The sequence below is a fragment of the Stylophora pistillata genome, chromosome 8 (genome assembly GCF_964205215.1).
Source record: "Stylophora pistillata chromosome 8, jaStyPist1.2, whole genome shotgun sequence".
NCBI classification, from domain to species: domain Eukaryota; kingdom Metazoa; phylum Cnidaria; class Anthozoa; order Scleractinia; family Pocilloporidae; genus Stylophora; species Stylophora pistillata.
In genome coordinates this window covers 31,080,041-31,094,867 of record NC_142526.1, presented here as the reverse complement: position 1 = coordinate 31,094,867, position 14,827 = coordinate 31,080,041, and the positions used below count along the sequence as shown (strand labels likewise).

Here is a 14,827-nt window from a genome sequence, read left to right as displayed (position 1 = left end):
TTTTATTGTCCCATACAACTTTCCATTTGCGCCCTCGACTTTTGTCAGTCTCGTCTTCGAAAGTACAACGAAAGTTGTTCTTTACTACCGGGGAATTTTGACTTTTTATTGCTTCGAGGCGTCGAAACTGTGAACAACAGAATATTCATTTATGCAACGCGTCGCCAACAGTTTGAAAGGTCTAAAACGAATTTTCTTTGTCCTCGAGGTATCGTTTATGGCTTTAGAGAGACTTTTCTTTCACGAGTATAAACACTTTAATTGAAATTATGAATCTTTCTCAGCATCGCTGTAAACAAAACCTCAATGAATCAGGAAAATTTTCTTGCGAGGTAACGCGCGTGCTAAAGGAATTTTGTCACGTGCGAACGGAGCCCAACTTGACGCATTCGCGCAGTTGCGGACAATTCTAATTACAGGTGGTCCCAGAGACATTTCCGATTTTCAGATCCCCAACAGTTCTCTTGTCGAATTTCGTCGATCAAAAGACGAGTTCACTCAATTTTCAATTTGAAAGATAAGTTTGTTTTTTTCGAGTGTAAGAGCGCAATGATGCTTAAGTCTCGCGCCAGTCACGCTGGCGATGTTTCTCGTTCAAGAATTTTTTTTTTTTTTTTCTGCCATGCCTTGAAAATTTCGCCAGTGTTGTGACGTCAGGCGTACATTAAACCGTGATATTCCCTAGGACTATTTTGGTATCTATCAAGGATGTTACGGAAGAGCAATTGGTCCTTCTCAAGAGCATTAGTCACTCGAAAAGGACCGCCTGTGAAATATCTAAATAACCAAGAAAGATGCGATCAGGCAACATCGGTTCTTGCGGCGATGGCTATCACTCAGGAAATCTTTGAAGTCCATCCGCACTACAGAGTGATGTCTCAATAGCATTCACAAGAATAATTTTTTGTTCACTTTCAAGAGGTCGAGATGAATGTTGCGATAGGGGTGAGCTTCCTACACGCGTGCGTGGAGGCCACAAATTAACTTTTATCCCACGCACGCTTTCCTTCATCCGTTGTGCCAATATTTCTTCGTGTTCGAAGATACGTGAATTTTTCATGAGCTGTCTCGAGCAAGGTGCCTTTTTTTTTGTTGCGCACACAAGGAAAAGGTGCGCGCTGTCGAAATTTTGGGATGGCTTTAGTAGCGAATTTCTGATTCTAAAAAGCAGCTGGCGGTAATATTAGCTTTCTAGTCGCTTGCTAAACGGCTTCTGACGCGATAGAGGCGGAAAAAGCATTTACGGTTAAATAAAACCAACCGCAAACTAAGGTGATGATAGCGCCAACACGTTACGGAAGTGCTAGAATTCTAAGCTGCCTGTTTCGCATATGGCTAAAACAACCTAGCCTCTCGAAAGTCGACTCGATTGTTAGACCCTCTTGAAATTAAGCTGTCAGCAGCGGAATAAAAAACAAAAGCTGAAAGATCTTTGGCACTTTGGATATCAATCTGTCGACGAATTGATGACACCCTCCGGCTCTCCCGCCCTCCACAACTACATCGGAACAAAAGCCTCTAATATTAGAACACACGCAGGCATATTTCATTGTCCCAGCGTGATTATATTTTGTAAACGCTTTCAACTCATTTGCAATTGTGGTAATGAGGTTTCGAGGCGAACAAAGGAGCGGATCGAGCAGCGATCCAATGAATAACAACTTCTAGATAACAATTAGCATATTCTTCACGCCGCATTGTAACTATTGACAACCGAATCGCCCGTGCGCAGTGAACCAATGGCGGAGCTCGCGGTTATGAATCATGATTAATTAAGCAATAATAGAGTGTCACTCACCACAGCACTGTCCAATAAGCTCTCAGGATATCAACAGATCTTTGGACACGTTCATGAGGCTGGCGGCAAAAAAGCCGAGTTTTAGCTGAACGCAAGTTAATCCAAGCTTGTTACAATGGAAGCGCAAACGAACCCTTACTCAAATCAAGTCGGCTCGGCCTCCACGCAGAGCGAAACTCGCGTTATTCAAAATCATCCGACCACCATGGCGTACGTGCGAGATGAACACACTGTTGTAAAATATGAGAATCTTGCTCCGGCTGCGAGCGTAGCTTCGCTGAACGACCAACGAGTAGGGAATAATCACCTCCCGACGCACCAGTGGGTTGTACAAGACCATACTGGAGCCGTTGGTTGGCCAGCGAACACAGTGAGTTTACAAGAAGTTAAACCAATCTTAAGAGAGGATGCTTCGCCTGTTATAACAACAATTGCTGGAGCAACGCTCGTCCATCATCGACCTGGCGGCCACCCTGTAATGCCTTTAGAGCAACCACGTTGGCCCAGTTCTGCATCGCATGGGGCACACTCGCCTGATCACACGCGTATCCATATCAGCAGCGCGATGCAAGCCGTTCCAACGGCTCATCCATCGTACGGCACGATAAACGGAACGGTCCAACTTCAAGGAGCTTTCCCGCAAACGGCACAAACAATTCGCGAAAATCCGAACGGCCAAGATGCGCCGCACGGATCTCACCCCGAACTAGAAACACAGGACGACACTCCTACGTCTGACGACTTGGAACAATTTGCGAAAGAATTCAAACAGCGTAGAATCAAGCTTGGCTTTACCCAGGCTGATGTCGGGCTAGCGCTGGGTACACTGTACGGAAATGTTTTCAGTCAAACCACCATTTGCCGTTTCGAGGCTCTGCAGCTGAGTTTTAAGAATATGTGTAAGCTCAAGCCCTTGTTAGGCAAATGGCTCGAAGAGGCGGATAACAACAACGGTGCTGCGAGTGGCATCGACAAGCTGGCCACTCAGGGTCGCAAACGCAAGAAGAGAACCTCCATCGAGGTGGCCGTTAAGGGTGCCCTGGAGAATCACTTTTGTAAAAATCCCAAACCGTCGGCGCAAGAGATCGGCACGCTCGCTGAAAACCTCGGACTCGATAAAGAGGTCGTTCGAGTGTGGTTCTGCAACAGGCGTCAGAAGGAAAAGCGAATGACTGCTTCAGTTACTGGTGGAGCCGAAGATCAACACGTTGGGTCTCCTCATGTTTCCTCGCCTCACGTATCGTCTGGTCATGTTTCTTCTCCACATATTGTTGGTGCGCACATTGCAGGCCCGCAGTGAGACTTTATGTGTGTTCTACTACTCTTCGTAAATATATAGTGGCCAAAATGTATTTTTCTATTGCGCGAACGAACAAGGAACTTAACTTACAGACAGGCGTATTAAGTCGATTAACTGTGACATATTTTGTACGCCGTCTCGAAAGGGAAGCTGAATGTGAAATAGTCTAATTTCAGCAAGCGTAAGCGCTCGGAGAGAATTTCGATTTCAAGTCGGCCGCCTTTCTAAGGATATGCAAAAAGGTATTCTAATATTATGGGCATGATTGTATGTAAATACTTACTTTGAAAGCTAGAGTATTTTGCATTAAGTTTAGAGGAATTCCAGGGGAAAAGTATCTAGGACTAGCAGTTTCTTTTAACACGAACATTTCGCTGTGTTTATCATTGCTACAAGGCCCAAGTGAAGGGTTTTTGTCCGAAGGATCATATGTAAATACCCTCGATGGACGCGTATCATTTGTCTACTCGCCAAGAAACCTATATGCTCATATTCTGGGCTTAAAAAAATCTTTATTTAGAGTTGTTTTCTGGCAATGTGAACAATATATTTATCGTACTTTTCTATGTTAAACATGCATGCTTTCCCAGCCATCATACTGTACCCTCAGATAAGTTATTAAAACCTTTTCAGTTTAGCGTGTCTTGTGCTGGTTTGCTTTTTAGGCTTTAGTTATTGAACGAGTTTTGCGCATATTTTTCGCTGTTCTTTTAATTGTCAAGCTCAGTATTTCGTGGGCTTTTCTTTTAAATCGATTGTTAAGTATTTTCTTATCTTTTCGTTCTCGTTTGAGCATAGTTTGTTTCGGCAGTATTTTGTGGCGAGATAAAGTGAGCTGTAGATGCATAGCAAAGAAGTTCATTCATGACTCTGCTGATGTATGCAAATCGAAACAATTTCTTATTTAAATTCTGCCATACATTAAAGGTACTATGTTTCTTGAATTTGTAAAGACAGGAATATGCTCGCTCACGAACGGATTCTTGCTTTTGAGGCGAACGAAGCGACGACGTAATGAAAAAGCTTGGTTCAGAATGGTTCGTGTCACCGCCCTAGTCAGCCGTAAGTTTTAAACACGACTTGCTGCTTTCGTCTGAAATCGAAACAGAATTCAGTTTATACACGCCAGACTTGTATTATTCAGGCTAAAAATGGACTTTATTTCGAGCTGAGGAACAAGGTGTTTACAACTCATTTCCGTCAAGCGTTTTATTCTTGTCGATGTGCGTATAACAATTGGTTTTGCCGTGTTCAACATGTTTCGTCGCGACGGACATGTTTTTGGTGTCGATTCGAGAACCTGTCGCGTGAATTGCTTTGGATGAATTTTCACTCTCTGTAACGACACCACATTTAAATGTTCTTGATAAAAAAACAAAACCATGCTTATTAATTTTAAAAGGCAAAGGTAAAATTGTTAGATAGGAAAAATGTTTTTACGTGTGTTCTCTTCGTGGCAATTTTTCCGTTGAATCTTCTCGATGGAATTGTGCTCGCGGCCACATGTACAGAAACATTGAATTGCTACAAATATAACAGGCTAAAAATACAGAAGTCTTTTCTAAAATATCCAGAATTTTCGTTTTCTTCTTCATTCACATTTATTCCGGGACAGAATTTGTTAACTTTGCTCTCAAATTACACCCTTTTTTGCGATTCAAATCTTCGAATTTGTACTCTTCTGAGTCACAGTTTGCTGTTTATGTTAGTTCAAACAATATCTGACATTTGAAGTATGTTGCATCAGCTCTCGCAGTACGTTAAACGCAATTGTATACTGGAACTGTTTTCCATAATTGAGGAATATATTCATGAGTTTTAGGCAGTCAAAATCAACGCGTTTTTGTCGGACTTTGGAAAGTGACTTTCAGTTAACGAGCTCGCATGTTGTTAGCCTGACAAATATGGACAACTGATGTGTAGTCGATTGGGGATGTTGTATGAGTTGTGAATAAAATTTCTCGTTTAAGATTATCTTGTTCTCTCTGTTTCTCACTGCTTAAAGTACACTCTCTGATCTTCCTTATTTCTATTTTTGTGTAAAAAGCCTGCCTTACCAACGGAAGACGGAGCAAAGAATGCGCTGTAGGACAACTAATTAGCTCGGCAAACAAGGCCGATTCTCCTAGTTCTTACACAGTTTGACAAGGACGACTCACAAAGAAAACTTTCGCCCTTGTTTACCCGGTAGAATTTTCTTGGTAGACGAAATTAAAATTCATCTCGACGTTTTCCAACACTAACGAATACTAAAGTAACTTTTGAAATGTCAAATGTAGTACGCCTTGTGGCGCCATGGTGAAGTGCTCCTGAGAAAAACGGGCGGCCACCTTTGAGTTGCCGCCATTTCAGTTTTGAGCAACGAAAAGGGTCTTGAGATTGGTGTTTAAGTGTGTGCTATGTTGAACGAGGAAATGCAGAATCTTTCTTTCGCGCTGCTTCTGTATTATGTTAATAAGATGAATATTTTACTGCGTTAACATATTTATGAATGCGATGTATCATGACTCTTGAGCTAATTCAAGTCGACGGGATGAACGAACGAATTCGCTTCACGTCGTAACTTTTCGCGCGTGCTTGACTACGGAAGTTGTATTTCGAGAATTAGGCGACGCCAATATGCAGTTCATGGAGGTAAAACAATTTTCCTTTCACAGAAGTAGTAATCAATTGGTCAAATGGCATTGAAATCGTCTAATATATCAGACATTCAGCCGATGGTTTGATAGCAGTGAGTGAGTTCTATCTTTCTTTATTTCTTTCCTAATCTTAAGTTATTGTGGCTGTGTTCCTACGATATATTGACCGCCGAGGAAATAAGATGTCAGGGAAACGAAGGCATTTAGAAAATTGCACTCCAAGCTATTTGTTCTAGATCGTGTTGACAGCTCGATAGCTTTAAAAGCTGGGCGTGATGGGTGTACACACGTGTAAGCAGCGAAACCACACATGTTGATCAAATTCTGCTCAAAAGCGATTAAAATTTTCTGCTGACCGTCGACGCAGAGTGTTTTAAAACGCATTACAAGTCAACTTGAGATATATGTGAGCTCTGACGCGTTCTTGAAGTCCCATATGTATTCATTGCGAACAAGTTCTTTACTTAAGCTTCATTGTTGATGGGAATAATTGAAATGTTCGTCGTTCGCCCCTGGGGAAACATCTCATTTTATACCTTTGTTTTACTTCGATAGGATTGTGAAATTTTATTAGCTTCGCAGTGTAGTTTTTGTACTCGTTAGGATTAGAAATGGGGTGAAACAAATCATTTTTATTTATCTCTGTTTCGGTAAAAGCTAGACTTGAAGTGCCGTTCAAAATGTCGGCTCGATTGTCTCTTGCACCGCGCATGTCACTGCTGTTAATTACTTTACCCCAGAAAGGGCTTCCGAAATTAAAAATACAGTCCTCATGGAAAGGCCTGATTAAGCAAGCAAATAGCCTTTTCTTATTCTTGATCCCTGTTAGTCTTCTATATCGGCGGAAGCCCATTTTTTTGCGATTATTTATATTCGTGTAAAATTAATTTGTCCGGTAGGCTGAGTGCATTTCGCGACCTTGTGCCAATGTTGTATTCGTTCGTGGTTATCAGGATGATTCTTGCGACAGTTCATTTTGTTGTTTTCACATATCGAAGGAGAAAACCGTAAAATTTCAGAAAAAAACAGAGAATGCCCCGAGAATTAATCAGTTAATTTCCTGAAGTCATAAGACCTAAACGGTATACGATATTTGGGAAAGCGACTTTCAGTTTTGTTTATGACAAATTCGTTTGCCCCGAAGGCATTTAGGAACTAACTTTTATGTCGCAAGACAATAGATTTCCTGCAAAGTCGCTTTTCAAAGTGCTTTCTCGAGAGAGATTTTTAATGGTTCCTTACTATGTTTGAACCAAGCTAAATTACCTTTCCTACTGTGTGTTAAGGAAAGGCAGTTTCCCCGGCTTAACTGTGTATGAAAGAACTTTTCATTGTTTGTGTTGATGCTCGTCAGAATAAAATAGAGTTGTTTTCCTTGTTTTGTTTTTTTTCATGAGGTCTTATAATTTGTTCTAAGAAACAGCAGTAGGTGGTTTCACTATGCGAAAATTCCAGTTTCGCTTCCGCGTGAAATTAAAATAAGCGCTGTATAAAGCGAATCGATCTTTTGGACGAAATCCGATCAACGATTGCCTCCGATCAGAACATCTGCGCGGAAAAATATTTGGCTGCCGCAACACGATGCTGTTTTCTTCTCGTGCCAAGGAGTGCCAATAATGTTTGCGTCTCCAGCGAACTATACCTTGGTAGACAAAGGCTTTTAAAGTGTATTTTTGTTGTTTGAGCTGGGTAAATAGCGCGGAACACTGTTCTCATATTTAATGTATGTTCCACAAAATTGAGTTGACGAGCTTATGCTCGGATGCGATTAAAAATATCTTTGCTTTCATTGGCGCGCTCCGAGTGATAGACGACGTACGTCGCTGTTATTTAGAAGACAAAAAGTTGCAATTAAACGTGAAATGAAACATCGCAATGCAATGCGAAATATTATTTGCACCTGGTATCAAGGTCGATCTCAGCAACGCTTTCTTCCCAAGCTAAATTAGAGGTTTTTCGCTCGACGAGCAAGCATGCAAGGTGTTCAACGTATGACTAGCTATATTAAAACAAAGTGCTATTAATATTTATTTTTCTTCTTTGGACGCAGAAAAAAGATTCAATTAAATAAAGGGGAGTGAGAAGTTGGAACAAAAGCCCTCTTAGCAGCTTGGCCGTTTGTTGAAATGACTTTAAAAGCCCTGTTACGTAGATTTTAAGATCTAAAACAGGAACAAAAACCACCTCGTCAACATATTCTCTCGAAGTATTGTTCGCCGTCTGCGTTGTGCCACTTCTTTTGTTGGTGATTTTGTTTACTCCAAGGAGAGACTGCTCTCTATTGCTTAATCCTGGGATTTGTAAAAAATAAAAGGATCTTTTGATAATCATCGAATGCCTCAGCGACTTACCTGTTGTCTGATGTTTTCAAATTCCTTGCGCATTTTAATTTTGTAATCACCCGTCGCCGAGCTTCGAGATCTGAATTTTAAAACCCACAAGCCAATTATTCGAAACCCAAACTTTTATGTAAAATTCGCCGAATTTCCATTGCAGAAGACGTGCGAAATATGAAAGCTATTTCAGAATTTTGATTAAGTTTACTTCATATTTATGTAAGTAAACGTGTTATGTCCATTTTGGTTTTGGTGAGCAAGTGAATGTACATTTGATAGGCCCTCGCTCGTAACGACGGCGAGAATTTTTTCACTAACCGTTTTTAGACTTTGTTCAAGTCGTAGGTTTTATCGAAAGCTATTTTCCTTTCGACCTGACAAACGATTTTGCCCACTTTTCCCACTGAAGGAAGATTTTTCTTACTCGAAACCACTTTGTCGCAGTGAGACAGTGTTCGACTTTACACGCGTTGTCGCAAAATTTAGCGTTTAGACGAATCTCGTGTGAGTCTGGTCGACGGAATAAGATCTCGTATTCCTTGATTAAGCAGAATCAACTTTTAAAGGTGACTAATGTATTTTAGTTTGCCATTAGTTGCAATTTTGTGCTAAATGTGTGGAAATATTCTACATAATCAAGTACATTGCAAACCCAAACGCATGCAACTTGTGAGCGCTATTTTAATGACCTATTTTGATTTCATATAGTTTTAGATATTTCCTGAAGCGTCTATAAAATATTCAAAGTTTCTAGTTAAGTTACAGTTAAGCTGTACTTTTCAATGTTTTTTAAAAAGTCACTAGTGCTTGTTTTGAGTTTATTGCCGAGAGTATAAAGTTTTTCCGAGTCACGTATAAAATTTAAGGAACGTTTATTTTAGCAAACGTGTCGTTGTATTTGTTTGTTTTTGAGTGCGCGAAGTGAAAAGTTTTAGCGTGAGAGTTTTACTGTCTACATTATTGTTAAATAGTACATGTTTCTTGTGTGCTTAGCTGTATATGCCCATCTCGAACTGATTTCATTTGCTAGAGACTGTTATTACTGAGCCAAATTTTGGAGCTGCTTTGAAGAGAGTAAACTCGAATCTTAATGAAAATAAAAATGCTGAAATAAATGCAAGAGGAAATAAATGAATGAGCGCGTGCCTTGTTTACATTATAAACAAGTTTAAAACGAGTGAAATGGCATATTGCGTACACAAAAGTAAGGACTTATACGAGGATGGCTATGGCACATGTTTATTCAACTTTGTGTGGGCTCTTTAAGGCGAAGGGAAGGTGCGAAGATTCCTTTTAAGAACTTGAATTGTAAAAAGTTGTTCTAAGTAATTAAGAACACTGTCTATTGGGCGCTAGTACCTGGGGCTGTACGTTTCTGGTTAATAAAAATGATAAAATTGTTATATTGTGCACTTCCTGTTAGAAACAAAGTCATCTCCTAACATAATACGACTATTAAATTATATTTGTCCTCTACGCTAAGAAAATTATTCCTGACTTAAAATTGCTTCTCAGTGTGAGAAGCAAAGCGCGCCACGAGGCAGCAAAAAGCATTCATGATTAAGGCTGTTTGTGTTTCATTTTTTATTACTTATTTCAATTAAAACCGTTGTAGTTCGGGCACGCTGGTGCGAATAAATGAAGCGTTAGAGTATTTTTGTCGTTTCAAACAATGAAGGACACGGGGATGGCTGAAAAATTTTAAAAAATTTCACCATTGTTATTTTTGAATTATGACGATTTTTAGGAACAAAATCATTGTTGAGACTTGGTAGACTTTTCCTAATTCGTATTTTTCGTCCAAGTTTTGGCGATTCATATTATGTCACTTTCACATCACCTATAAAGAATATCATTAAATTACGAAAATAAACATATTTTTTCCAAGGAATTACATTTATCAGTGTAGTGAATATTATTTTACCTTTCCATTTCTTTCTTTATTTTTATAACTTTTTTTACTAATTGTATGTGAAATTTTGTCCAGCATCCTTTGGCTTCTCTCCAAAATGATTCGATTTTAATATTCACGAAAAGGATGTTTACAAGTTGTTCAGTCCCACAGCCAAAAAGTAAAGTGCGTATTTCTATAAGTTTTCTCACGGTCAATTTATACAAAATTTCATGGTTGAGAAATTTCTATGTCAGGCGATTATTTTAGTAAATATGTAGCTTGAGGTTAAATAATTATATTCATTTAGTGGAAAATGCAAACACTCATGAAACAGAGTTCGAGATGGTTTGTTTTTCACTTGACTTTACGACTCCTTGGCTTCTACTTTTCACTTAAGTTTTTGTAGTTTTGTAACGTACTTTCATTATAAGAAACGTCAAAACTAGACAAAAATTGTTGTTCAGCCTTTTCAATCCTTTGTGTCTCTTTTGTGCTAGCGAACAAAGAACTCTCCGGCAGGAATTTACTAGCAAACGTTTTGTTTGTCTGGTTTGAAAACTTCACTTTCCGCATTAAGTTTCTATCGCCAAATTTTTTAATAGAACCTTTTGGTATTCTAATCCGAAAAGAATAAAATAGAAACAACGGTTCGCAAGCATTTTCCTTTTCGTTCTGAATTGCATGCAAAGTTTCGTATCTTAATTTTTTTTATCACATCGTCCGACAATTATGGCCGCCCTTAGGTTGTTATGTTGCCTTATCATTTCGCGGGTGCTGTGATCAAACCGAAAACAGATAGAGACACTGCATAAATGGATTGTTAGCAGCATTTCTCCGACTACAGTCATTAAAATCTCCATTATTTTCACCTTTGATAAGGGAGACCCCAAACAAAGGTAGACATTGCATAGGATTGCTTCAGTTACCCCAAGAGATGCACGTTAAAAAAGTAGATTAGCTTATCGAAAGAGCGCCAAACTACAGCAGTGTTTTTCTTTCCAAGCTAATATTTGAGATTATGGAAATTGACTTTCTGAAGTGAAATTACCAAATGTTTATTTAGCTTGCATGAGAATTTCTTCCTTGACTGTGTAAGACGTTTTCTAAGTCACGTTTTGGTTCCTTGATTGAGACCAATTGTTGTTTCGGCTTTAATGACACCGCACTGTGCGTTTTAATTTTCCGCCGAAATTATCCCTCGTTCGGCGTTATTCTAAACACGAGAATTATCTCTTGGTAGTAATTAAACTTTCTTGTTCCTCGGCCCGCCCTACCAAAGCAATTACCATTCTCGGGGTGAAGTGATATCGCAGCTAAGTTACTATCATTTCCGTCCGAAGCACTCATTTGAATTTGTAGTTTGAGTTAATGAGACAAACCAATTTTCCGTTTTAAAACCGAAAGACTTCAGCAAGCTTAGAAATTGATCCGTTGTATTTCATTATATGGTTTGGTCTTTCAAAATTAATTTCGAATTTCTTAGACAGCTTTTTGAATGAATAATTTTTTTCTTGCTCCCAATCACCAACATAATAATGTAGCTGTCAAATTATGTGATGGTGACATCCAGTCTTTAGGACGATAAGTCGAATTTGTCTTAGTATTCTAACAGTTTCTATCATGGAAAAACTTCTCTGGTTGTCCTGAAAAAATAAAACAAAAAGTAAAAAAATAGGCGGCAATATGAAAAGGAAATTTCTAGCTTTCTATGACAACTTGACGTTTTTTCGCAAAATGTGTTCTGAAATGCTGTATAAGTTTGACCTTTTTAGTTGGGAAGGTTTTAAACGGTTGCAAGATAAAGATAACTTTGAACCTAAGGATTATGGGTTCATACGGGGCTTTGAATCTGTGTATAGGTCATCTCTGTTTTACAGTTGCAGCTGCATGCAGCAAAGCCCCCATATGGCCGAAATACGTTGGCAATTTAAAATCTGTTTCCTTGATTTGTTTTTTCACCTGCCAATTGAATGAAAAACCGTTCGTTTTTTCACCCTCGTATGCAGTATATCTCTATTCTCGTTGATCTCGAGAAACATTTTGCTTTTAATCTTCTGTTTTCGAGACAAAAACGTACGCGGTTTGTTGTGGGTTATTATTGTTTTTTTTAGTTAATTTGGCAGGGACACACCATGGTTGCTTGTCCCATTTCAAGTTTGTGGTTGTAGATCTTATTTTTTGTCGATTTTTTTTTTTGTTAACCTTTTTTTTTTATTTAGTTGTGTTTGTGAAATTCTTGAAACACATCGTTTGACTTGCTTGGCTCAGGTGTTCATTACATAAATTAAATTTGTTGTTGGCTCAAGGTCATTGTCAATAGAGACAAAGTTGACCTTACAGAATTTAACCCGAAATCTGTTGTTTACCAATTCTATCGTATGCTAAGTAGAATCGGTGCCTGTGAGAATTAATTCTTTATATCACATATGACAGCCATAAAGAAATTTTTTTCTTTCTTTCCTAGTTCTGCCTTTGTTCTATATATTCTTTGTGTGTGTGTGTGTGTGTGTGTGTGTGTGTGTGTGTGTGTGTGTGTGTGTGTGTGTGTGTGTGTGTGCGTGTGTGTGTGTGTAAAATAAACGCCAGTCATTTTTTTTAGGACTAGTACTTTCTTTTTGTGCATTGTTTTGGATAGGGAGTACTGGAACATGTTCTCATGTTTTGGGTTCGTCTGATATTTTATTGTCCATGTTGAGATCTTTTTATATTGCTTTGGGTTCAAATGTGGCTGGAGCACTGATGTCAAGCAGGAGTTTCAATAACGTCTCCAATAAGCGACTGACGATGAAGTATTTAGCGGCTGTGCTCGAAATAGGGGTCGTAAGGCGAAACCCAAACACGAGAACCTGCTCGCAAGAGGTCTCGGGGCCACGGTAGACCACCGGTAACCCGACGGCTTTTATTGAAAACCCTGTGTTAGGTGTAAATCTCTAATTCATCTTTCCGCTTCAGAAAAGCATTCCAGCCGGTGTTCTGCCGCTTTAATTGCTTTGTGAAACTAACTTAGAAGTAGTCTTGTTAGCGAGTCGCGTTTAATCAGGAGAATTATTTCAGTCCGCGTCGCATTACTGCGGCAGCAAAGAACATGATTGCCGGAACTCTTGTTACCACTGAGAAGTTATTTTTGCAGTGAAGAGTGTAGAGGTTGCATTAGGTTTAATGGCTTTGGACAAAACTGCTTAACATGATGTTGTTTACTTTTCGTCTTTTCCAGGTCGAACGATCATCAAAGGTTAAGAGAGGATTAAAGTTGCATCTCAAATCTTCACGAAGGAATTACCAGTTCCCCTTCTTAAACCCAAACTATTTACTTGGGTTCCGGGAGAGAGGACTACAGACTCTATATGCACGATGACTTCGTAAAATCGAAAAGGGCGTTACCCCTAATCCATTAGATGGGTCCGAAATAAAAGGACCTGAGCCAAGGTTTGATTCTCTGAAAAGAAAAGAAAAGAAAAGAAAAGGAAAAAAAATAGGCTTACGTATTCAAATTTGTCATTTGTATCCGTTTCAAGTTTGGCCATCCGTTATAATTCTTGTTTCCATTTGATTTTATTTTCGGCTGTGATGTTTGTCTACACTAGAAAACGATGATTTGAAGTTTTCTTCGTATTCAAATGAGATTTCCTCAGAGGCTAAAGAAGAGTCAAAATATCACGGTGCAACTTATTTCAATCTTGGCCATCCGTTAATTAAACCCTCTGTGGTTTTTTTCTGCGTTAGCAGAAGGTTATTTTAAGGTTTCATGTTATTTAAAGGAGATTCTTTCTGGAGCTTAAAATAGTTCAAAATATTGTAGCGGCGATCTGTTTTGGTTTTGGCCGTTCATTAATGTTCTTGTTCCCCTGTGTTTGATTATTTCTTCGCTGGGTGTTTGTCTGCACCAGAGAAAGGTTATTTCAGGATTTTGTCATTCATACAAAGGTGATTCTCCCAGAGGCTAGCTGAAAACGGTTCAAAATGTCGTGCAGTAAGGCTCCTGTAACATTACTCTCGATTGGGCCGCGAGGCTTCCCATTTTGCGGAATTTTTATGATTTATAACCACGATTAAATAATTCCAACGTCTTTTCCGTTCTTTTCTTTTCTTTTTTTTTTTTTTTTTTTTGTGCAGGCTGGTCAAACATACAGCGCAGTTTTTTTTACTATTTGTAACTTAACCCGTTCATACCAGCTTTAACTCTTGTTTAGCTGCGTTAGTTCAAAGATCAAAGAAATTCGCTCGGGGTTTGAGCATGAGTCACAATCGCTAAGTTTAGACGCGGCTGATTTAAGTATGAATTACTTGAGGCAAGTAAAATTCTTAATGGTACTTAACCATCAGTGTTATCAACACGTTTTTTTCTCTGGCGTGAGCAGGTTACTATACCTGATGTTCGATAACGTGTTATCTTAGTTGTTAGAATTTTATTTTCCCCTCTGCTCTTTCTTTTATTTGTTTATTTTTCTTAATTTTTATCATCGACTTTCAATGATGCAACGGGCACAATAAATTTCAATGACCTTTGGCATCTCGTGCAATTATGAAAAGGAAAATGTACAAATTTCGTTGATGTTTTCCTTATAGCCTTGATGTATAATTTATGTTGTTTTGTCACTAATTTTCTCGCCAAGTATGTTTAGTTTCTCTTTGTTATTTATTTATGTTGTAATTTCTATTGAATCCATCTAATAATATCTTTCATTATGATGTCAGCCCTTTCCCAACCCATCTCCACAGGGACAAATATTATTGTTGAACGCTTAAAAAAAAAAAAAAACATTGTCCCGCTTGGCTAAGTTTGCTTGTGTTTAAAAAATATCTTTTTACTAAGTTAATTCCAACTCTCGCACAATTTTTAAAAATAAATATCCAGCTGTC

General features: G+C 38.8%; 3 protein-coding genes across 7 annotated transcripts in view; 2 read left to right on the top strand and 1 right to left on the bottom strand.

Annotated features, from left to right (window-relative positions):
- The window catches only part of LOC111322534 (small ribosomal subunit protein eS4), a 25,812-nt gene extending 17,676 nt beyond the window's left edge, over nucleotides 1-8,136 (bottom strand). The window contains exon 1 of the mRNA XM_022925643.2: nucleotides 8,089-8,136. Coding sequence (XP_022781378.2) covers nucleotides 8,089-8,121 — 33 coding nt within the window. The 5' untranslated portion in view covers nucleotides 8,122-8,136. The remainder of the gene's footprint in view (nucleotides 1-8,088) is intronic.
- The window catches only part of LOC111322533 (uncharacterized), a 27,240-nt gene extending 12,413 nt beyond the window's left edge, over nucleotides 1-14,827 (top strand). For all 5 annotated transcript variants that reach the window (XR_002694073.2, XR_002694074.2, XM_088731864.1 and 2 more), the window contains one exon: nucleotides 13,182-14,827. Coding sequence is in view for 3 of the 5 variants with exons in the window: in XM_088731864.1 (XP_088587990.1) it covers nucleotides 13,182-13,322 (141 nt within the window). In the remaining 2 variants the exon portion in view is untranslated. The remainder of the gene's footprint in view (nucleotides 1-13,181) is intronic.
- On the top strand, nucleotides 1,804-3,735 carry LOC148725836 (POU domain, class 3, transcription factor 4-like). Its single transcript, XM_088731861.1, has one exon. The coding sequence runs from the start codon at nucleotides 1,914-1,916 to the stop codon at nucleotides 3,096-3,098; it is 1,185 nt and encodes a 394-aa protein (XP_088587987.1). The 5' UTR covers nucleotides 1,804-1,913; the 3' UTR covers nucleotides 3,099-3,735.

Excerpts from the sequence above, each read along its gene's own strand:
- LOC148725836 (XM_088731861.1), top strand. The coding sequence starts at position 1,914 with ATGGAAGCGCAAACGAACCCTTACTCAAATCAAGTCGGCTCGGCCTCC.